General features: G+C 37.8%; 1 protein-coding gene across 1 annotated transcript in view; it reads right to left on the reverse strand.

The window, feature by feature from the left end:
* The window catches only part of ANKAR (ankyrin and armadillo repeat containing), a 36,576-nt gene that overhangs the window by 9,480 nt on the left and 3,398 nt on the right, over window positions 1-23,698 (reverse strand). The window contains exons 3-17 of the mRNA XM_081142421.1: window positions 22,455-22,618; window positions 21,704-21,807; window positions 19,957-20,137; window positions 18,620-18,839; window positions 17,148-17,183; window positions 16,259-16,460; window positions 13,480-13,688; window positions 12,866-12,970; window positions 11,925-12,166; window positions 8,429-8,597; window positions 6,561-6,802; window positions 6,236-6,389; window positions 5,996-6,157; window positions 4,499-4,605; window positions 2,573-2,695 (exon numbers count right to left, since the gene is read on the reverse strand). Coding sequence (XP_080998547.1) covers window positions 2,573-2,695; window positions 4,499-4,605; window positions 5,996-6,157; window positions 6,236-6,389; window positions 6,561-6,802; window positions 8,429-8,597; window positions 11,925-12,166; window positions 12,866-12,970; window positions 13,480-13,688; window positions 16,259-16,460; window positions 17,148-17,183; window positions 18,620-18,839; window positions 19,957-20,137; window positions 21,704-21,807; window positions 22,455-22,618 — 2,420 coding nt within the window. The remainder of the gene's footprint in view (window positions 1-2,572; window positions 2,696-4,498; window positions 4,606-5,995; window positions 6,158-6,235; window positions 6,390-6,560; window positions 6,803-8,428; window positions 8,598-11,924; window positions 12,167-12,865; window positions 12,971-13,479; window positions 13,689-16,258; window positions 16,461-17,147; window positions 17,184-18,619; window positions 18,840-19,956; window positions 20,138-21,703; window positions 21,808-22,454; window positions 22,619-23,698) is intronic.

Here is a 23,698-nt window from a genome sequence, read left to right on the forward strand (position 1 = left end):
CAAGGTAATAGTAGTATTTGCACTCTTGCCCATTATAATTAACGTATTGCATTCTTATCCCTGGGAGTAAATATGGCATTACTGTATTGGGGAAACAGATAATAGTTACCCTAGAATGTTACTAAACAGAAAAAATAGAGAATGAGGCTGTGGTATGAGGGAGAAGAAAAAAAAAATTTTAATTTGTAACGGGAATGTTAGATTACTGGTTATGCAAATGAATACCTAAATGGTAACAGGAAATTCCATAATTTTTTTACCCTGAACATATATTTATTTTCAGCATTTCCAAGTAGAGTTGATAAATCAAAAGTTCCCATGTACAACAGACACGTATTGCATTTTAGGCATTGTGGGATGATTGCCATCTCTTAAAATAAGTTCACTTGTAAAATTCTATTGTGCTGTAGTCCAAGAAGGAATAAAAGAAAATGATTTACTTTTGCAAATCCCATTTTAATATCCTAGGACTGGGAAAAGAGCAAAACACAATTCTCCTTTAGAGACAGTCTGCTTGCCAAAGTTGAACAAGTATGGTAGATCTTCCAGAAAGGCCCAAAAGATAGAATCTTACGACTAAATTTTATTTTTAATATTTTATTTGAACAGTATAGGAGAGAGAAAGAACCATTAATTTTAGTGAGTTTTCGTCTGCCACTATGAATCATTATATAAAAAGGCTATATGTACATATTGAGAAATATTTACAGATAACATTATATGATGCATGATATTTGATTCAAAAATAATATAGGGCTAGCGAGTAGATGTATAGAGGAAATAAGATTGGCCATGATTTGTTTGCAATTTTCCATAATAAAAATTATATACACACAAAGTAGTCACCTGGCCACAGGCAAGAAGAAAGGTATTAGGTGCAGTGAAAGGAATAGGGTCCAGAGTGAAGCAGGTGGTAACAGGCTGGGAGGAGGACAGTGGAATGGGTGGTGGAAGAAAAGGGAGAAGGGCATCCCTGAGGAATTGGCGATGATGCCACGATGCAAAAGGAACAGAGCAAGGGGAGAAGGTGGGCGGCTGAGAGCAGACATGCATTCAGTCTCCTCCTCCTAGTATTCCCCGTGTTATTAAAGTAGAACTTCTCCATCTTCTGTGTGCCACAGTAAAGTAAGATTCTAAATTTAAAAAATATAATAATGCAGTGACTCCATGTCTCCCCTTACAACCCTTCTTTTCCCCTCCCAAGTCTCCCGGAACCGACAGAGACATAATTGGCAATTTTCTTCCCTAACTGCCAAATGCACTGTAGATAACAGAAGACTCTGAGTTTTTCTAGGGTGAGTGCTACTCAAAGTGTGGCCCATGGACCAGTGATAGTTCACAAAATGACTGACAACGGCATTAAAGAAACTGAGAATAATCATTTAAAAGAAATGGCTCTTCCTCACAGTTAAATACCAATTAATAAATGTAGAAGGAAGGAGGAGATTATTTTTTTTAAAAAATCACCATTAGGCAAATGCCACAGAAATCACTGTTGCGTCAGTGAATGCTAAAATTGATGAGCAAGAGGACAGTGCAAAACAGAATATTTGCATAACCTCAAAGTGTCTCACCTCAAGACACTTGTTAATTACAAAGGAAAGAACAGTTAACTTTACAGTGGAGAAATATGGCAGACACTTGACCCAAGTACCCAAAGTTTACACTGCCAGCTGTAAGACATATCAATGTCCTGTGTCTCCCGAAAGGATGCACTGGTAAAGTGAGTGAGGTCCAGATCATTTCTATGGTATTCTTGCCAAAATGCATCACCTCCAATTAATCATGAGAAACCATCAGGTAACTCAAATTGAGAGACATTCTACAAAATAACTGGCCTGGACTCAGCAAAAATATCAAGATCAGGAAAGACATGAAATCCTGACATACCAAGGACAGAAGGACAATCTCCTTCACAGATCGAAGGAGACTAAAAAGACATGACAACTAGATGCAATGTGGAATCCCCACTTGGATTCTGGAACTGAAAAAGGACATTGTGAGAAAATAGGCAAAATTTAAATAAGGTCTGCAGATTGGTTAATAGCAACGTATCAATGTTAATTACCTGGTTGACATCTCCCAGGATAAAGGATATACCAGAAGACTCTGTATTATTTTTGAAAATTTATGGAAAGTCTAAAATTACTTCAAAATGTAAAGTTTTCTGTTTTTAATGAACAGATTGGTGGGGAAAAGCTATGCCTTCATCACAAGTAGATTGAGAAGCACCATTCTAGAATATTAGGTCAGCAGATGACTGCAGGATGAAAGGTCATAAAATTAGGTTAAAGAATTGATGTATCCAGGATAGAAGAGATTTGGTTTTTAGGCTTGTCCCAACACATACAATTGCTACATTTCAAACATGAAATGTTACCACGTTTCATTTCATGTGAAAAATATGGAACAGTACCATTCCATCATTAAAAACGAATGACCTACCCAAGAGATTTCACATTTCTTAAGTTACACATTTGAATATTGCCATGAAAAAGACTTGATGATAACTTGAGGATGTGGTGTAAAAACTTTCTTCTAAGCGACAGCTAATGTTTTGTAAAGGTATTACCTTATCTTGTGAGTGGAGAAGATAAAGGACATCAGCATACTTAAATCCTTCATTTTCTTGTAATTCGTTCTGCAGCACATTATTCCTGAGGACAATGCATGCCAAGGAAAATGCCACTTCGACCTAAATATGTGGTTTTCAGAAATTTATCATTCGCTTATGCTTTATCAAATGACATTTTTTATTATACAGACATTTATATGGGATATATTAATTCGAAGACACTGTAAAACCCATTGATTCCAATTATCTCACTGGTATTAGAGAGTGGCATGTACAACTTCTGGAGGAACGTCCCTTATCATTTTGAACAGCTGGGAAAATATTCTTCCTCTGTGTGCTGGCATGACCACAGAACTCCATTTGAGTGGATCCGTTCTACATCTAAATTTTTTTTTTTTAATTTCCTGGTATGGGTGCAAAAGCTATCTTGAACTGCTTGTTAGCTTACTGACCTTTGAGTTGCAAGCCTTTAATGGAATGCCTATCAGCTTAAACAAAGCACTGAGGAGGAGCACTGAAGAATAGTTTCTATTTCAGAGTCATTATTCTGAAGCCCTTTAGGACGCAAAGGAGCCTTTTAATAGCTCCGCTTAAGTGCTCCGCTATGCATTTCTGTCCAAATGCTATGAGTTTCAAAAGCATGAATACTGCAAAAGCATTTTGTTGACTGTAGAATTTTATTTGAGGAAAAGTATTGAAATGTATTTATGTTCTGTTTCAACAAGTTTAAGAACTCATTGAAAATGGATACTGAAATATAGATGGATGCAACTGAAGTAAGCTCTTCCTCCATGACAATGCATGCTTTACAATAAAAATGTATCATGTGCCATTTTCCATAGTCTTATGAAATTTATTGGTACTTTGAAAGGCAATGTACTTTTTATTATAATTCAAGCCAAAAAACTGCTAGCATGTGCTCTTTCCTTCTTTTCCCCAATTCAACTCCCGTAATAAAGTAAGTTATGGAGCCAGAAAAGCCACATAAGTTGTAACATCTTTTCTGATAACAAATACATTCCTTAAAAGAAACAATGCTTTGTTTACTTACATATTTTCCTCTTTGATTATTTCTGTTTTCTCATTTCCAGCAGAGCCCATACCAGATTTTGAAGAGAAAATGTATTTTTGATGTTATCATTTCCTGCCTGGCCAACTATATAGATCCCCGGAATTTCCAAAGCATCAGTAAAAGGGTTTGGGTAATGTGAATGTCATTTTATTAAAGGCATTCTATTAGAAGTAAATGGAAGAGTGAATGACTCTTAGTAATTCTGGGTACTGTTTACCCTTGAGAACACTGTTGCTGCCAGCCAAAACAGGCTGCTCGGGAGAAGGCAGGGCTGTTCTATTGGTGTAGCAATGACGGCAGCCACTTATATTCGAGACATTTTGCTACACAGACCACACATCCCTATTACCCCACTCAGATTTTAGGGATGAAATTCTGTGACTAATCAAATATCTGAGGAATAAAATTTGTTTGATGAGTAAGGACATAAGACTTTCACATTTTGAAGAACTATTTTAATAAAATGTACTATCCTTGTAAAAATATGTTTTTATTGATTGTAGAGAGAAAAGAAGAGAGAGGGAGACAGAGAAACATTGATGGGCTGCCTTCCTCATGCTCCCCCACCGGGATCAAGCCCACAACCCTGGCATGTGCCCCGAATCAGGAATCAATCCTGAAAGCTTTTGGTGCATGGGATGATGCCCAGCCAACCAAGCCACACAGGCCAGGGCAAAATTTACTATCTTTGTAGCAACTTTTTTGTTTAAAACATCTAGAATTTTGTTTAAATGGTTTAATATTTTTATTATACTTGCAAACTTGCAAAAGATACAATTTATTCTTAAAAAGTCACATTTATGTTCATTTTTACCATATCAGATAAAAACCTTAAAACCATATATATGTACCTTAATGCTAGGAGAAGGGTGATTTCTCAGTAGTTGAATAAGTACTGGAAAGGCATTTTCCTCTACGACAAACTGCTGACTAATGGGATTGCTTGTATGCGCGACACCTGTAAGAATCCACATGTCACTGAGATACTTTTTTCCATCTTGAAATGGCAAAGTCAGACATAGCTTGATATGGCTGATCTCTGGAATCAGAGGGAGCACACAGCTTTTCTAAAAACTGACGGTGTTTATGCTCGAGATGAAACTGAATTCTATTCAGGCAAGAGTTGTGCTTATGTGTACAAAGCATAGAACAACACAGTGACTTTTGTTGGCAGACTGAACAAAACCAGAGTAATCTGGGGAAAGGTGACTGATGCCCATGGAAACAGTGTCATGGTTCACGCTGAATTCCAAAGCAACCTTCTTGCTAAGGCCACTGGACACAGAAATGACAGAGATGCTAGAACTAGATACAGGGATGGTAGAACAGCTTTTTAAAATATGCTGCATTTGTTCAAGAATGTAGAAGGAAGCGTGAACATAAGAAAAAGGAAGGGGTGTGTGTATGTGTGTGTGCGCCATAACCAGTCTAAACTGTTGAGTTTGAAAACAAGGGTTTTCTTCTGTAGTTCTACTGGAGAACCCCTTGTCTGTGCAAATGTGGACAGCTTTGAAGTGAACTAATGAAAAGAAAATGAATATACACACATACCAGTTATCTTTGTATATATGTTATCATTTACTAGAATTTAAAAATTACCTATGATTTATACCATATTCTCTGGCTAAAAAAGGAATATTATCTTTTCTGACTGACTGCTTTGGAGTGGTTAATGAATTTCTGTAAAGTAGCTATTTCAAGCAAAGAGGAAAAATGTTTTTGGAACTAATTTCTACATTCTTCATCTAGCTAGACTATTTTTTGAGGAAATACAATGAACTAGAAATAAAGATTTTTCTCTCTTGTCTACCTGACACAGTATGTGATCAGCCCTGTACATTTTTTTTTTAGCCCCATACATTAATGAAGGTGATTAAAGAACCCACATTTTTATGTTTTGGTAGGTCAGTCACTAACAATTCCACAACATTTTCCAGACATTCCAAAATGTTAATTCCTTTACAAAGTGGCCACTTTATGAACAAAGAAGCATCAAGATAAGAAACTGGAATTGAAAAATGTGCCTCAGCATTAGAAACTCTTCTACGTCTTCAAAAACAGTTCTGGAAATTTGAAGAAAAAATATTTTTCTCTTAAACTTAAAAATGAGATTCCTTTAAGTCAAAATAGCCAAGGCTCATTGACCTCATATCCCTTTCTAACCAGAGTTCAAGAAAAAAAAGAAAATGATACAAAAATTTGAATTACACCACTTTTACTCATTAAGATCTTGGAGAAATAAAAAAAGTTGCATCTAGAAATTAAATATGCTTGAGGGCTCTAACAGTGGGGATAGAGAGGAAGGGAAGTATCTTGGTAATTTAAAAATTGAGAATAAATTCACAAACCAGTACACATTGATCCCACTGCTCTGATGACACTCAGAAGTGTGCCTTCGGCAAGTTTACTAATCCTCAGTAAACGAACCAGCGGTGCGATTCCATTCCCTTCACAGATCTGGTTCTGATGCGTCCTGCTGTCCTTACTCAGAGCTATGACTGCTTCACCTCCTGGCAAAGAAACGCCAGAAACATGTCTGATCTCTAACATTCCCCACTGTGCAGATTTATACATGGAAAATAACTTACCAACGTACTGCATTTTAGCTGACGGTGACAAAAGCATATTTATTATAAAGTTGTATCCAATCTGCTCCGCCATATACTTCTGTTGTTTCAGCGTCTGTCCTGCCAAGGCCCAAAGTGCGATAGCTCCTTGTTCCTTAGTATCTATTTGAAATGCCTATTTAAAAAAATATATATTTCATTCACTCAATGAGCATTTATTGAATACTGTAGGAATATCCGTTTTATAAAATGTTTATTCTGGAATTGGTTTTAGTTTTCTTTTCACTAAACTAAATTCAATATTGAATGCTTTAAGAAAAAGAACAAGAAATCATAAAATCCCTACCTTGAGGAGTTTTAAAAGATATTTACTTAATGAATTTTCCAGAAATGCTCTCTGTATAGAAGGGTTGTAACTTGCCAGTGATTCCACAGCCATCGCACCTTTCACTTGGACGTTAATTTGGTTCCCTTTAAAAAGAGCCACCAGAGGGGGGATGGCTCCCTCGGCAGCCATGGCGTTTTGAACCTCCTTATTGTCACGTGCAACCTCAGCTATTGTTGCAGAAGCGACAGCCTTTAACAAATCTTCAAATGAATTCAAGAGCCAGTTAATTAAGTCTTTTAAAAAGTAAGAATATAAAAACACAGCATGTTAGTTTCCCATATTATAAAATTACATTTATACAGTTTATAGAAAATAAATAGAAAAAATAAAACTGCCCAGATTCTCACCACCCAGACACAAACGTTTCATTTAATCCCATCTACTACTTTTTATGAATATATATATAAATTTAAATGTTAAAAACATATTTGACGCTGTTCTATAAACAATTCTTGCATTTTAATTTACCAATAAAACATTTTCCTATTATTTATAGACATCAATCTTCTAAATATTCCATGAATGGTGTGTCACATTTCCTTAGTAACTCACATTTTATTTTTATTTTTGAGTTGCAGTTTATATTCAACATTATTTTGTATTAGTTTCAGGTGTACAGCATAGTGGTTAGATATACTTTACAAAGTGGTCCTCCCAATATTTCAAGTGCACACCTGGCATCGTAATAGTTACTACAATATTATTGACTATATTCCCTATGCTGCACTTTACATCCCCAGGACTGTTTTATGGCTACCAATCTGTACTTCTAATCCCTTCACCTTTTTACCCAGCCCCCCAAACCCTCTCCCCTCTGACAACCATCAGTCTGATCTCTGCATCTAGGAGCCTGTTTCTATTTTGATTGTTCATTTATTTTACTCTTTAGATTCAACATATGAGTAAAGTCATATAGTATTAAGTCCTTAATCCATTTTGAGTTTATTCTTGTGTGTGGTGTAAGGTGATGGCCTAGTTTCATTTTTTTGCATGTATCTGACCAATATTCCCAACACTATTTATTGAACAGACTGCATTTACCCCATTGTATGTTCTTGCCTCTTTTGTCAAATATTAATTGACCATAAAGGAGTGGGTTTATTTCTGGCCTCTGTGTTCTGTTCCATTGGTCTGTGCGTCTGTTTTTGTGCCAGCACCATGCTGTTTTGGTTACTGTGGCCTTATAGTTTGATATCAGGTAGTGTGATATCTTTGACTTTTTTCTTCTTTCTCAGGACTGCTGTGGCTATTCAGGGCCTTTTGTGGTTCCATATAAATTTTTGGAATATTTGTTCTAGTTCTATGAAAAACTTTAAAGCTCAGATTATTGGTGCTAAGTAAAGACAGCCCTCTTACTTTAGAATTTCTATCCAATTGATAAACAGACTCAGGAATCAAATAAAGATAAAAACTTTAGCCTGACTGCTGGAAGCTTGTTTTGAGAAAAAGTGCCAAAAAAGAACTAAACCGCGCATTTGTAATGACTCACTCTTCAAACTGAGCAAGTACGGAGCTCACGTTTCCTTTCAGCGGAGGGCTGAGTGACACTCCTGAATAGGAGGTGAGAGTAGGAATTTCTGCTTTTTGGGATGATGCAGGAATAGGGGGTGAGAGAAAGAAAGGTTCCCCTCCCTCTCTCTCTCTTAATTTTGTAAACCCAGGAGTTTAAATTTAGGTGTTCCAGATATTTAGGTTATACTACATATGTCTAGATCCTTTCTAAAATAAATCCAGGACATCTATTTCATGTAGGACGAGTCCAAGCCTATGTTTGCTTCACTTAATATATCTGGATACTTAAAAATAATACATAAATCGAGGCTCACCTGAATCAGAACTCAGAAACATGATAAGATACTGGATGCCTTTATGGTCTCTCACTGCTTTTTGGTTGCTTTCATTTCCCATACATAATACCCGTATACAGTGCATTACATTTACTAGCACATTTTCTATGTCTAACTTTAAGAGATTTATCAGAGCTGGGATTCCATTCTAAAAGTAAACAAAAAATTTAATTACAATTAAATTTACTTAAGATGTATGAAACTTTATTTAAAATCACAAGTCTATAATCTTGCTGTAAATACTTGTTTATTTAGGAGAGAACAACTATCCATAAACAAATATGTCTCCTGATATGGCTCATAGAGGAACAGTTAATACAGCTTTGAGAATACTGTGTGCTTTAATATTAAGGAAAGTACATATTTTTAAAAATTTTTATTTTTATCTATCTATCATCTATCTATCAGTCTATCATCTATCTATATCTATCTATCATCTATCTATCTGTCTATCTATCTATCTATCATCTATCTATCTATCTATCTATCTATCTATCTATCTATCTATCTATCTATCTATCTATCATCTATCCTCACCCGAAGAGAATATATTTTTCCCATGACTTTTAGAGAGAGTAGAAGGGAGGGGGTAAGGAGAGAGAAAGAGAGAAAAACATCAATATGAGAATCGATGTGAGAGAGACGTTGATTGGCTGCCTCCCATACATGTCCCCATTGGGGGTGGGAATCAAATGTGCAACCCAGGTAGGTGCCCTTGACCGGGAATGGAACCTGTGACCCTCTGATGCGCAGGCCAGTGCTCTAAGCACTGAGCAATGCTGGGGCAGGGACTAGAACTATATTTTGAAATAGCCTCTTTTTTACCAAAATAACTTGAGTCTGCCAGTTTACTGTAACCTATAATAAATATCTAAAAAGTAAAGCAACTAGTAAGATCAATTGAATACAGTGTCATGTTGGAAATAGTTGCCATCGTAGATGCACTCATTATTGGCAACTAGAGTTGTGCAACCTAAATTATTATTTTTAAATGTGAATATCATTTCCTAACTTTACATGCAGTCAAGATGGAATTTCTCCCTACTAATAGAAATAAAGGCAAGGTATCTAACAGTTGCCCACGTGGCTCTACATGATGTGATCCACCATTACCCAGCCAAGTGTCTCCTCTTTCTCCTCAGCTACTTTTGCTTCTCTCCATTACTTGAACATGCCAGGCACACTCCCACTGCATTTACTTTGATACTTATTTCCTCTGACTAGAAGGGTCTTCCCAACAGAAAAACATGGCACACCCCTCATCTACTTTAGGTCTATACTCAAATTCCAAATTCTTAGTGGAGTATTTTCCACCAAGCACCTCCTCTCCCCTTTCCCTGCTCCATTTTCCTCCTTAATATCTATTCTCAACTAACATAATAGACTATGTATTTGGCTTACTTGCTTTATTTATTGTCTTGTAACCCCCAACTAGAATAAGAGCTCCATGAATGCTGGGATTTTGTCTGTTTTGTTCACTGCTGTAACCCCAGCATCTAAAATAGTATCTTCCACATAATAAACTCTCAGAAATTACTTGTTGTATGAATGAACTGAAAGAATACTACAGAGCCCGGCCGGGTGTGGCTCAGCAGTTGAGCATCGACCTAGGATCTAGGCGATCAGGGTTCGATTCCCGGTCAGGGCACATGTCCGGGTTGCGGGCTCGATCCCCAGCAGGGGGCGTGCAGGAGGCAGCCGATCAATGACGACTCATCATTGATGTTTCTTTCTCTCTCTCTCCTCCTCTCCTGTTTTCTCTCTGAAATCAATAAAGATATATTAAAAAAAAAGAAGAAGAATACAACAGAGATATAGTATTTAAAGGTATAAATTCAAGGAAACATTCCAAAAATAAAAAGATGAAGGTACATGTTGAAAAGTTATACCGAGTCCCAGAAAAAATAGGTAACTAACATTGATGCGTAAGTCCTAGATTTTAAAGGTGAAGAAAAAAGAAAACTCTGATTATATAGAAGATTTAAAAAAAAACACAAAATATGACAGAACGAAGATTAAACATGTCACATCAATAAATATAAAGTGTTATACTCAATAGAAAGTAAATGACAAAGCAAAAAGTAAATACAGTGCACAAAGGGATACATTTATCCTAACTCTGGGTAATTCTCAGAATCACTGAAGATTATAAGGCCTAAATTAATAAGACTGATTGACTAACTCTGAAGGTAGGCTGGGGAGTTTCTATATTCCTAATATATTTTCTAAATGATTGATAACAAAACAACCAACAAGAAATAAAATAAAAAGAGAAGGATGGGGCAAAGCCAAATTAAACATGAGAGCACGAGGAAGACAGAGCACAAACACTTTTGGACAAGATAGAATTCAGGGCGAAAGTATTACACTTGACAAAAAGGGTACATTTTATAATGCTAAATGACTCAATCCATAATGAGGAAGCAATCCCTGGAAGAAAACTATATAAAAAAATCTTACTTGTAAATATCATTAGAAGATCTTAAAGAAAACATTAGCAAACATAATAACGTGGGTTTCATTTTGAGAAAATACAGCATGCAAAGATTGTGGTGCACAAAAAATAATTTTCTTCTAATTCTGGTACACAGTTACACTACTTTTTTTTTTTTAAAATATATCTTTATTGATTTCAGAGAGAGGAAAGGAGAGGGAGAGAGAGAGATAGAAACATCAATGATGAGAGAGGCATTGATCCAGCCCGCAACCCAGGCATGTGCCCTGACCGGGACTCGAACCCCGATCACCTGGATCCTAGGTCAACGCTCAACCGCTGAGCCACGCCTGGCAGGGCTACATTTCTCGGGTAGGATGGAAATCTAAAATGGTAGTGTTCCTTATAATATCTGCTCACAAACAGCAGGCTTCTCATAAACAGCAGGCCAAGTGCCTCCGTAGCTCCCCTAGAGCTAGCTTGGCCTGCCTCCCGTGTTTTCCCGGGTGATAGCTTTGCCAGATACTTTCGTTAAGACAGTCTTCCCTGGGCCTCTTGAAGTCCTGCCTGTGTTGTGTGTGAAGACTGTAACGGCTCTTTCACTGGGGCCACGCTTCGGGCTTCTGTGTGGCTGGCAATCTTACTCGGTATGGAAACAGCTCCCTCCAAAGAACAGGCTTGCTTACTGACTGCTAACGAAGCGACAGGTTTCTTAAACTCAGGGTTCCACAGATGTGTCGCAAACCCAATGTGTGGGCAGCATGCCCCTGGGCCCGCCGTGCCGCCTGGTGAGACTTGGGGACGGGGAACTGGGCATCTCTGCTGACGCCCATGCCCTTCGCCGTGCTGCTCTTACTGGCTTCTCGCGTTTACTCTGGGCGCTCACCCACTGCGGCAGGTTTGCTCTTTGCTGTCCTCACTGAGGCTGCAATTTCGCCCTGAAGGTTTTGCCACTACGTAACAACATGCGTATGCATCTTTCTAGTTTCTATATGAGGGAATTACTGTCGGTCAAAACGACGTTCTAGGCAGAGAACTTACATATTTGGCAATAACATCCTTGTTTTCCAGTTGAGCAATATCATAGAGGATGACAGCACAGCGGGAGTGCAGTTCCGGCTCATCAGACGCCAGCAGGTTGATCAGGGCCGGAATGCCTCCGGCCTCCACTATAGCATGCACCACGCTCACATGGGTTGAGATATTACTCAGTAACCCAACTGTTTTGCACTGTAATTTTATTTTGGAACCTTTTAATAGACTGATTAAGGCAGGAATGGTGCCTGCAATGAAGAGATCAGGGAAAGCATGAATTATTTGTAACCATTTGTAGTCAATTTATCATGATAAGCTTTAAATAATGTTTATGGAAATTGCCGTGTAAGCAATTAGCAAATAATTCTATAACATATTGACAAAGTTATCACTTAGCACTACATGAATGCACGTTTCTGTTTTGTCTACAGTATAGAGAGCTCTCATTGTTCATACATTTAATTCTCACACAGCATACAAACATACATTTCATATTGGTAACCCTAAGCACCTTTGAAACACTGAATTTTGGCTTAAGATCATGAGCAAATAAATTCTTTGAGCTACTATATAGTAGAGTTCATTTTGTTTATTCATGAAATTTGTGCGGCATGTTTGTGTAGTTACTTGAGCATTGTATTATATTTTACCCATATTTTATACAAGCAACTGAAAAACAAAAATAAACAGCTGAATCTGGTAAAATGCAACCTTAGCCCGATTAATTGGTTCAAAAATCATTGGGCATGGTGAAAATAGAAAGTCTGGCTTCAGGTGGATGCTTGTTATATCAGTCCATTTTTAGAGAAATAGGATTTATATAGATTTTTGATCCCATGCCACATCCATGGGGAAAATAAAAATGTATCTTAAAGTGATTAACTGAATATAATAGAGCTCTGTATGAAACAGCATAAGCAAAAGGTAGTTCATAAAGTTTACATCACCTGCATTCAAAATACACTGCCAGTATTCATCCTTTGCTAAGCAAATTACTTCTAAGGACATGACAGCCATCATCCTTCGTTTGTAGCTTTCGCACTGCAACATTTCTGGTAAGTATTAACAGAAGAACATGTTATAATTTTACAAAAAGAGGTGGGATGATTGACTCTTCCTGTGTAGGCCAAGCGAGGCCATGAGTTGGAATCACCATCACCACCACTTGCATTCATTAAACTTCCTCCCTCTTCCCCCATTCCCTTTAAAAAAAAAAATTGCTTTTTTGATGGAGAAGAAGATGGTTGGACTTTGGGGTAAAACTGGAAAATAAAAATAAATTTTAAAAATAAAAATAAATATAATTGTATAAAATGTAGCCTGGGTTATTTATCTGTTTTTAATTTAAAAATAAAACTACTTTTGCACAGATAAAAACACAGTTCAGTGCTATTTTTATTTCTGGTTTTAACTCAAAAATGTTTATTTCATAATTTTTAAATATTTAAAATATGATGCTTGTATTACTGCATTTTGTTTGCTCTACTTCAGAGTAAGTATCAATAATTAAAATGAATAATAGAACATTTATTTATAAAGACATTATGTGTTCTATACTCACCTACCAAAGTTTTCCAAACTGGGAGTTCAGGAATATTTAACTCTATTATATGCTTGAGAACCTCGGTGTGAAAGGTTAGCACTGATAAATGAATTATATTATTTCCTTTAATATCTGTTTTTCTCCAGTCAGCACCAAGAGAAAATAAGTACTTAATTGTGTCCAGTGCTCCTGAAGTGGCAGCAAGTAAGAGTGGAGTACACTGATTCCTAAAAATCAAGGAACATATAATAATTGAGTGCACATATAATGTCAAATTTACTTTTTGTAAAACTCTCCAAATGGCTATTGAAGGAAGTCTGACTTATACCATCACGTTCTTTGTCTTACACCCTGTGATCCATTTGTAAATAGATTTGCTTCTCCTGCCCTGGCAGTCCTAAGTGTTTGCCCCTATGCTCCTTCCCAGATTAATTACCATGTCTTATAATTTGTTCAAAAGTTGACCATTCACAAAGTTCTTAAAATACTCTATCGCATCTAATCCTTACAACTAACCACTCTATGAGTGAAGGAGAAAAAGCAAGGCAATTATTATCAGCCCAATTTTACAAATGCTAAAACTGAGGCTCAAGTAGTGTTACAACCCCTTTCTTTATCCTTCACGCCCAGTTCTCAAATCCCAGATTCCTCACTGTAGCAGAAACTAACAGTTTCTCTCAAAACCCACTATCTGCTTTTTAGAGTATGAAGATCTTTTGGTTGGGCACAGGGCTCTCCAGCCCAATGTGGCATCCCCACCTTCCTTATGGGTAGGTGTGGCCACCAGACTAAGGTTGGCCAACGTAATATTAATAAAGTTACCTGGACAGCAACCTAAAGAGACAAGGAGTGGCCCTTTACTTTTCCTCTCTCTCCCTTCTCGTTGCTCGAATACAGGCACACTAATGAAAGAGGCGTTGCCATGCGGCACCAGGATGTGGAAGCCACACGGTAAGAAGCAACAAGAGGCAGCCTGGGTCCCTCGCACTGCTGAGCCACTAAGTCAGCCTCCGACCGGGAACCCAGACTTCATAGAAAAGAACTACACATTTATCTCATTTAAACTACAAATATTTGGGGATATCTTTGTCACAGCAGCTTCAACTGTACCTTAACTAACAGATCTACTGACTAGCAATGTGGCCTCAAGCAAACTGGGTTGTTTTCTTTGTCCGTAAAGGAATGAAGGTAACAATCAGCTGCTCGCGTTGGTCTAAGGGATAAGGTGCTTAGCACAGTCTGGACGCATAGTTCCCCTCTACCCTTCCACCACATCACATTGCCTCAAACATTACTTTTTTTCTACCCAGATACCTAGGCCTTCATCTCTTCATGAAACCTCTCCCCTCGCTGCCTGTCCTTGAACTCTCCCCTCTATCCAGCTGGCCCCAAGCCTCTCCTCACCCCCCTTCCTCCTGAGCCCTGGAGAAACTCTTGCCCTTTATGAGTAAACATCTCTTCACTTTCTCCCTTGTCTACTTTAGCAAGACCGGTCTCCTGTTGCTTTCTTTCCCCTTCTCAGTGGCAGGAATAAAGATTACTGTGACTTCCAATGCCGTCGCTCTGATTTACCTCACTTGAAAAGTGTGCTACACATTGTATTACCCTACCCAGTTCCATAAGGCCATCGCCCCCGCCCCGATGGTCTCTTTCCACATCCTACCTCATGCATGGCTTCACCAGCATGCCCCCTTCTATTGTCAGTGACTTCAACGTCCATGCCAGTTACCATCAGTGTTCTGATTTCTCAGGGCCTTGTCAATTTGTGCTCCGTAGTCAAATGCACATTCAGCACAGCCACACTCCTCGTCAGCCCCACATAGGAGATCTCAACCTCGGAAACTGTCCTCCCTGCTAATCCTCTGTTTCTTCCTTATGTTCACAGATGGCTTCTTTCTTCTACCTCTGATATCCAACTGTTTGACCTTTACGATCCACCCAGTCTTTTAGCCCCCTTGTGCCTGAAGACACATTGTCAAACTGCGACAGAATCAGGACCTGAACTCAGGTTTCCACATCCCATGGCTCTTTCCAGAATCTATTAGTTAGACAATGTGTTGGCCAGAGACCCTGGTCTCCTGAAAGCCTTCTCCACACACGTCTCTGCCCCAGTGTAGCAGGAGGATTAATTTCCTCTCTGAATAATAACGGACAGGTTATTATTTGAAGATCCAGAGATATCGGAATGAAAACATTCCTAGGTCATGTCCAGAGATTCAAAACAACAACCTGGTGTTTCAGTTACCAGCCAACAGTGTACCTTCAGGAGAAATTATAGAAGTTGATTTTCCGCTCAACTGTGAAACAGAAGCCTGTTTGGGATGTTTACCTATTTCGAAGTTATTTACTTATTTTTAATGTGTTTTTCTTCTGGATACCACTAGGCGTGCCTCCTGTTATCTAAGGCCTACCCACTTTGGTCTGGAGCCAGGGGGCTGCCTCCTGATTGTATAGGTTCCAATTCAGAGGAACACTCTCTTGCCTAGTCTCAGGCTTCTTCCAGGGCACTAAGTAAACCTGATAAAGTACTCTGCAGAACCATACCATCGGGAAAGGCCAGGAAAAACTTCCCAGGGCTTATTCACTCTTCCAGACAACAAGCGTAGGTTAACAGAAGTTCTGTCAGTATAAATTCTAAAGATAAGTGGTAAGAGAAGAAAACAGTGACCAGAAAGGATAGCAGGGTAAGCCTTATACAGCCTTTCAAGTCAATCAGACCAACCATTTCTTTCAGGGTCAGTGTTTGGGACAAGCCATGAAAAAAATGTGTATTTTTAACAAATGCTTAGTAACTTACTCAGCTGTCGCCTCAGCTTCTAGCAAACTCGGATCCTTCCTACAGAGAACAATGACGATGCAGATGTTGTCATAGAAAGCGGCAAAGTGAATGGGCATCCAGCCTCTTTTTTCGGAAAGCGTGTAATCAGCTTTGAAGCAGAGTAGACAGATGACTGTTTCTATTGAGCAAGCCTGTGCGGCCAGGTGTAGAGGTGTTGGACCTAGAACGGATGGACAATGCCTTCAGTGGCCAAAGGCCTCACATTCCTAAAACACATGCCTTTTTGATATCCAACTCAGGATGTCCGGCTACTAACAATTAAGTCAATGTGTTAAATAGTCTTGTGACAAAATAAGCTGTTTCTTGTTTAAATCATTTTCCATTTGATTCAAAAGGCCTCTAGTTGTGTTTCATTACTCATCTTACCTCTCAACAGTAAGCTGGCCATATCTGCCTCTTTAAAATAGCTTCTTTCCTTGGCTTTTGTGATAGTCTCCCCTCGGGTTTTTCTCTGCCTCTCTGGCCCTTTGCATTCTCCTTTGGGACCTTCTCATTTCCTGACCTCATAGATCATTACTGTCACTAGGTGGCAGCATTTCTAAATAATATTAACTGGTTTTTGTTTATGTTATAAAAAACCACTTTTGGGTCTGATTTTATAAAAATAAGTAGAGGTGACTGCAAATTTCACAGTTAAAAAATGGAGGGGAAAAAACCCTCAACAAACTTAGGAGAAATATGAATAAAGAACCACGGGTAGAAAAAGTTTACATTTCCAAATGCATACAAAACATCATTAAGTGACATTCTCGTGATAGAGAGCATTGTGGAGATTATACTATAAGAAAAGTTTAAATATAGGCAATAACATTTTTTAAACGCACCAAATATTTTACTCCCGTCTTACCATTTCTTTCTTTTTTCACATCCATTTTTGATGACTCTGTTTTAAAAGAAAATACACATAGAAATATGATTATTAATATATAGCAGTTTCCTAAATTAGTCCAAATCAACTCATATGGGCAAGAACAATAAGATTGTGGCTAGATACAGACCGCGTCCCACAGGACTGGGTATCACCTCTGGTGAAGCCACCTGGGTGCGCTGTGTGTGCCGACGCCACATCGGAGACCCGCAAACGCCCCTGCCCAGGGGCTGGTCAGACTCGCGCTGAGGCCCTTTTGTGTTGGTTAAGTAGTAATAGGCACTGCGAGGATTGTTCAGTGTTTCCTATACTTCAAAATCTGCCCAATTCTCAGTCAATGGAAGTTGAAATAGTCATGGGATGAATGAGAGACTCTAATCTGTCAAAGTATTTTTTCACACCGAAAGGGTTTAAAATATAATGCGCATTTGAATAATAGCTACTCACTGCATTTAAGTTTGACTGAATTTGTGCTCTTTTTTTAAAAAAACTAAAATCATTCTGTATTGAATATTTTCATCGAGTAATAGAGGCATCTTACTATCAAAGCATTTTAATTATAGTGATAGAGTACAGAATGTGTTAGTAGTCAATAGGATTAAAGCAGAACATTTTGTTCTGGTGAGTGAAAATTTAACACAGCTTGCTAAGACAGCTAGTTAAAATATAAAATCAGTTTTTTTTATTGCCAGTATTATTGTACCAGCCATTCCTGACATTTTATCCCTGTTCCTCTTTAGTTCTGGAGGACCTCCACCTTCGTTTCCAACTTCATCACTTTCATACCAGTTAAATACATTCTAATGAATATATAAATATGTAGGTATAGCTAATAAGCAGGGAAAACTGATTTTCAAAGTTTAAGTGAGGATAGCCTTAAAGAGGTTATTAATCCTAAAAATTAATTATTATAGAGAAATGTTTTGTTATAAATGTAATTTAAGTTTATGCAGTGTGAAGAAAACATCCCCTGGCTGAGAACCCTGGAATAAGAAATGGATGTTCTGCTAGGGTCTCTATTGAACCCACTTTTCTCTGAATTTCTAGAGTAAATCACTGTACATTATGCCTGTGATTTTCAAATGCCACCCTGCATTCATACATCTATGCATTCGTTCACAAGTGATTTCCTGAGCACCTTCCAATGCCAGGCTTTCTGCTGGGCACTGGGAAACAAAGTAAACCAAATCACCGCCCTTTATGGAGCTTGTATTCAAGTGAGGGGGCCAGAATAAATAAATAACAACAGGCAAGGGAGCAGTGAGTGATACTCAGAAAACTAAAAGGAGCGCCTCTGAAATAAATGAAACAGAAACCTCAGCTTTGCTCTAGGTACCAATACCAAATTTTAGTCTTGCTCTAAAATCAACATACATTCTTAATGCTGAATAGGGGTAAGGAAAAGAAAAACATTTTAATACTTTATATAAGACTTAAAAGCTTGATGGCACCTTGGCTAAACATAAGAAAGCGTCTCTGGTTGACGTTGAAGTTAGCTTTGCACAGCTGACATATAATGGGGATTCTGTTGTGCAGAGCAGCGTGGTGGAAAATCGCATAACCCGCCTCATCCGAAACGTTGATCGTTGAGCTTGAGGTTTTACGGCTAAACGTATGGAAAACAGCGGATAACCCTCTTTCAACAGCAGATTTCATACCGTACGGGATACTCTAAAAGTTATTAAGAAGGCCAGAATTAGTTTTTTCAAAATACGTCTGAAGTTTGTTTTAAGGAATAAAAGACAGTGAAATATATTAATATAACCACATGACTGGTGCTCAATTTCAGTAGAATTTCCACATGATCCTTGTGTAAAGTGTCACACTGGGCAGTGATTAAAGTTGTTAGAGCTATTAAAGTAACATTATTTTGGGGAAGTCCTCCCCCCTTTTTTTAGGGAGAGAGTGCAGATCCTTCTTCTTTGGAGATGAGAAAAACGGGGTAGACAAATATCTTTCTGAAATACTTTAAAAGCAAAGGGAGATCACTGGGTTCCTTCTCTGATTTAAGAATATAGTTCTAATTTAGAAGTCTAGGAACTCAAAATACATAGCTGTAGAAATCTTAGAACAATAAAGATGATAATACTAAAAAAAGAAAAGAAGTACAGTTTGTGTTCTTTGTTCTAGGTCTTAAAATGAAGAGGTAAAAATGTCACACTTTTCTTTGAGACATTCCAACTACTTAATATTTTAAACTAACAGGTTATTAAAATTTTTAAATTCATAGACATTAAAACAAATAAATGGTAAGTAGATGCCAGTGTGTTCTTTGAAACTGGTGAGCTCACCATTCAATATATCAGTTCCAGAAGCTATAAATGAAGCCTTGTTGAAGCAGCCGTAGAGATTTGGTTCAGGATGTTAGGTTTGCTCCTTAGGTTTAGTTCCCAGGACTGAAGCTGGGCTCTACCATGTATGAGCTATGTGATCTGGGAAAGATCCTTAACTCGCTGCACCTCACATTTCTCATTTGTAAAATAGGAATGATGATATTACTTGTTGAAAGGATTTATAATAGTGCCTGGCATACAAAATTAGCACTTAATAAATACTAGCCATTCTTAAGATTATTCACAATCCAGTTCATTAACAAGTTGTTTTGTAACCCTGCCAGAAATTTATAATCCAGAATTGTATAGCTTCTCAGTTGCTAAAATGTGGAATGTTTATTTCATATTGAAAACTTTACTTAAGCTACTATTTACCCCTAAGATGAAAATTTGAGACTTTCTTATCTATGATATATAACTTCTTACACAAAATTATGTGGTAATTACTGAAATACCTTGCACTTCATAGCTTTCTTGACACCAAATTTTTTCTTAAATTGTTCATGTAATTGAGCATCTGTCAGTGGAAGTCTTTTCAGTCTTAGATTGTTCACTATTTCGTTTATGGCTCCCCACCACTGTGTCTTATAGAGTTGCTGATAGAAAGTTTCAAGTTCAAAATAGATCACATAGTAGCTATAAAACAATTTTTAAAAGATAAGTTTTCCTGACTTTGAAGTGATTTGCTACTTTTTATATGCTGGTAAAACTGTATATTTTATACCAATAAAATGCAAACATGTAGTTTAAATTGTACTCGATTATACACATTTTAAAAACATAGTCATCAACAGTTATTAATCAAATCTTTCTATAACAAGTATCTTCTCCACACTGGCCCTTCTAATTGACTCTGTCCTTCCCGTGCCAGTGACTAGGGGCACTGCCTAAAAGTCACTGGAAGCCCTAACTTTTGCTTGAAGGAATTCTAGGTTTACCTTTTAACCATCTGCTTACCCTCCTTTTACAAATGTATATATTAACTCTTTTAATAATTATGCCTCCACTTGCTTCCTCAAGACTTTGCCTTGAGTCTGACCTGGGACGATGATTTTCACTCACTACAGCAGACTAGAGAAACCCCCAACCCACCGGGTCCTTGAGATTATAGGTAGACAGTAGCCCCAGTCCCCTATCAATCTGGAAGAGAAAAGTAACAACATTTTGAGTGGCTCTGTTCCCTGGGGGTGCTTATTATCACAGGTAGAAGAAAATGGTGGCTTTTCTCCACTTCTGCCCATGAGGTATGCTTTCCCATCTCCAGATTTCAACGGTAAGCACCTCAGCGGATGACTCTGCCTCTGCCAGTGGGAAGCCTCTTGCTCTTACCTGGGCTTGTGCTTCAAATGCAACTACTGATTGCTGTAAATACAGTGGTCACCCCCTCCTACGGCTGCTCACTTTGCTGCTTCGTGACTGCCGGTTCTCCTAAGGGTGCTGAGAAGTTTGTTCCGTGGTGCACACTTGCAGGGGAGCGCGTCGGTGGCTGATTCCCTTCGGGAACTCTGTCCAGAAGCTGAGGAGGAACCACTGGGCCCGTGCGTCAGCTCAAGGAAGGTCTTAGGGAAGCGCTGTTATGAACTAGTCAGAGGCCGATATCCCTTTCCTTGACCCAGTTTTCTGGATTACAGACTTCTGCATGGATGCAGGCCTGTCTGAGGCCCTGTTTACATTTATCTGAGGTTGTCATCCTTCTCTCTGCCATCCTCTCTCACAAAAGGAAACAGGAACGCAAGAATGTAAGCCAAAGGCTGTCTTCACCCACATCCTGCAAGTACAGTGCTAGGGCTGGTGGTGGCACTTGTCACTTTATCCATGGGCCCCGACTTGTGGAGGTGCCACCTTCATCAATAGGGACTTGCCTAACTTACTAGGCTGAGACCAAGGAGCAGATATGCTGAATCCTACTCAAATCACAGCGGTGATAAGCCCCTAGAACCTTAAGGGGCTGTATAGATCAGACAATGCTAATTATAATTACCATCTCTACGGATTATTATACAGAATGTATCAAAGAGCATGAAGTAATAAATATAACATTTAATACTTTGTTGAGTTCGTATGTCACTCATGGGGGTTATTATTGTTCTAAGATCTCCATCTTAAGGTTTTAAGTTAGTCTTTGAATTTTGACACTTTCCTGTTTTCTGCTAACATTCAACAAGTTGTGGCTACTGTGAATAATTACTGAAAGTTCCTTACCTTTTTCCATTAAATTCCATGACTGGTATTGAGTAATATTCTTTGTATCCTGAGTCTTCTACAAATGTATTAGCAGCACAATCCCGTATTTTTTCTAAATTGTTCTAAAATACGAGTTATGTTAGTAAAAACATATCTTTAAACAAATCTAAAACAAGTATGATGTCTTTTAGATGAAATTTTATACATGTAAATGACAATTTTTAAAAACATACTATCCCCTCAGACCCTAATAATAACTGCATGTATCAGGTCCCTACTTTGTGACTAAGGGGGGGAAAAATGCAAAAGAAAAGAAAGATGGGAGAGGTTGCAAAGCATGACAGTGGAAATGTATAATATTTATACTACATTCCAGATGAAGAATTATTATTCCCAAACTCTAGAAGATCTCTGTTCTAACACTAATCTTTGAGGGAAATAGAAGAATATGTAGTGAGGAGTCAGGGATTTCTCCTACACTTTTTGGTTAAGTATTCTAGGGCAGATATTGCGCATAAGAGGCCTGTAAGTTCTGTGAGGATGAGAGTTGTACTTAGCTTACTTATCATTTTATCTCTGGCATAGTGCCTGAGATATAGTTTGCGCTTAATTCATGCACGTTACATAATGTATGAAAAAAAATTAGCAATTTGGGGAGATAATCACTTGGAGAGCTGCCCAGTGCCTGTGCCAACAGAGACTCTTTCAGAATGAAGAGGGTGAGAGTTGTACAATGACAGGCCATTTCAGGAACAATAGTAACTTGAACCTTAAAGTCTTCCGAGGTGTTCTCAATTGAAGGGGTGGTGATATCAAATTCAATTCCTCCATGAACATGAAAATACTGATGCTTTGGATAGTGAAAATTCTGGCATTTAAAATCTGGTCCGTAAATAAATGGAGGCAGTTCTCGCTCTGTCTTGACCTTGTCATCTCCAAAAACGAAAACAAACTTTCATTTAAGAAGTGAAAAACAGCATATAAACAATCATATTTTGGAAATCGAGATTCTCACTTATGTAAACAAAGTGAAAAAATCCACATGAAATGAAAAACTTGGCAACTAAAGTCTATAAAATTATTTATGCTCTTGGTGTATATTTTAAATACATTTGGGGCATTTTCTGTAGTTTCGTTGTACAGACATTCCAAAAGGATAGTCAAAATATTATTCTGCCTATTGATTTCTATGTGTGAGTTCAAAACTAATATCTTACCCCCAATTATCAGAAAAGATTGGAAACCTTGTGCCTTAGAGACTCTTTGGTTAAATAAACAAAAAATTACCTGAACTAGTTTAGGTAAAAAGCAACATTAAAAAGAAATAAATGGGTATCTCTCACATGACAAAAATAACCAGCCCACTTCTCTGGAAAGTAATAAAACCACACATAAAACATTTATTTTAAAAAATAATTTTCTAAAATCTCAGTAAGGATTAGGCTTGTTCAATATTTTGACTTGTTAGCAGAATATGGTTTCATCAATACAAAGTATATAACATATTTCAAGAAATATAAAAGGTACATACAGAAAACTACAAAGAATAATATAACGCCCTAATCTCACCACCTGGAATGGACTATTAACATTAACTATTAACACATTTGCTTTTAATCATCTAATTAAACATTACAGATACAGCTAACATCCTCTTTAAGTAAGGCCCTCTTAGCTCCATACACTCACCATCTCCTTACCCCTACCCTGGGACAAGCATTATCAAGAACCCATTTTTAAATAGTTCGCGGATACGGATAATCTTCATTTGAGTGTTCATGATATACATTTTCATTAACTGATTTGCAAAATTTCTACTGAAACTTTGCCATCTGAATAGAAAACCCACATGCTTGGGAACCAATGAAAATACATAAATGGTGTTTTAATCGGAGTGGGAGGAACAGTTTGCACTGTCTACCTGCCAGATTCCATATAAGCGAGGTCCTATCTCAGCTCTCTATTCTCTTACATTGGTCATTATGTTAATTACAGAGCCATATATTACCATTT

The sequence above is a fragment of the Miniopterus schreibersii genome, assembly GCF_964146895.1.
Source record: "Miniopterus schreibersii genome assembly, chromosome: 7".
Lineage (NCBI taxonomy): Eukaryota > Metazoa > Chordata > Mammalia > Chiroptera > Miniopteridae > Miniopterus > Miniopterus schreibersii.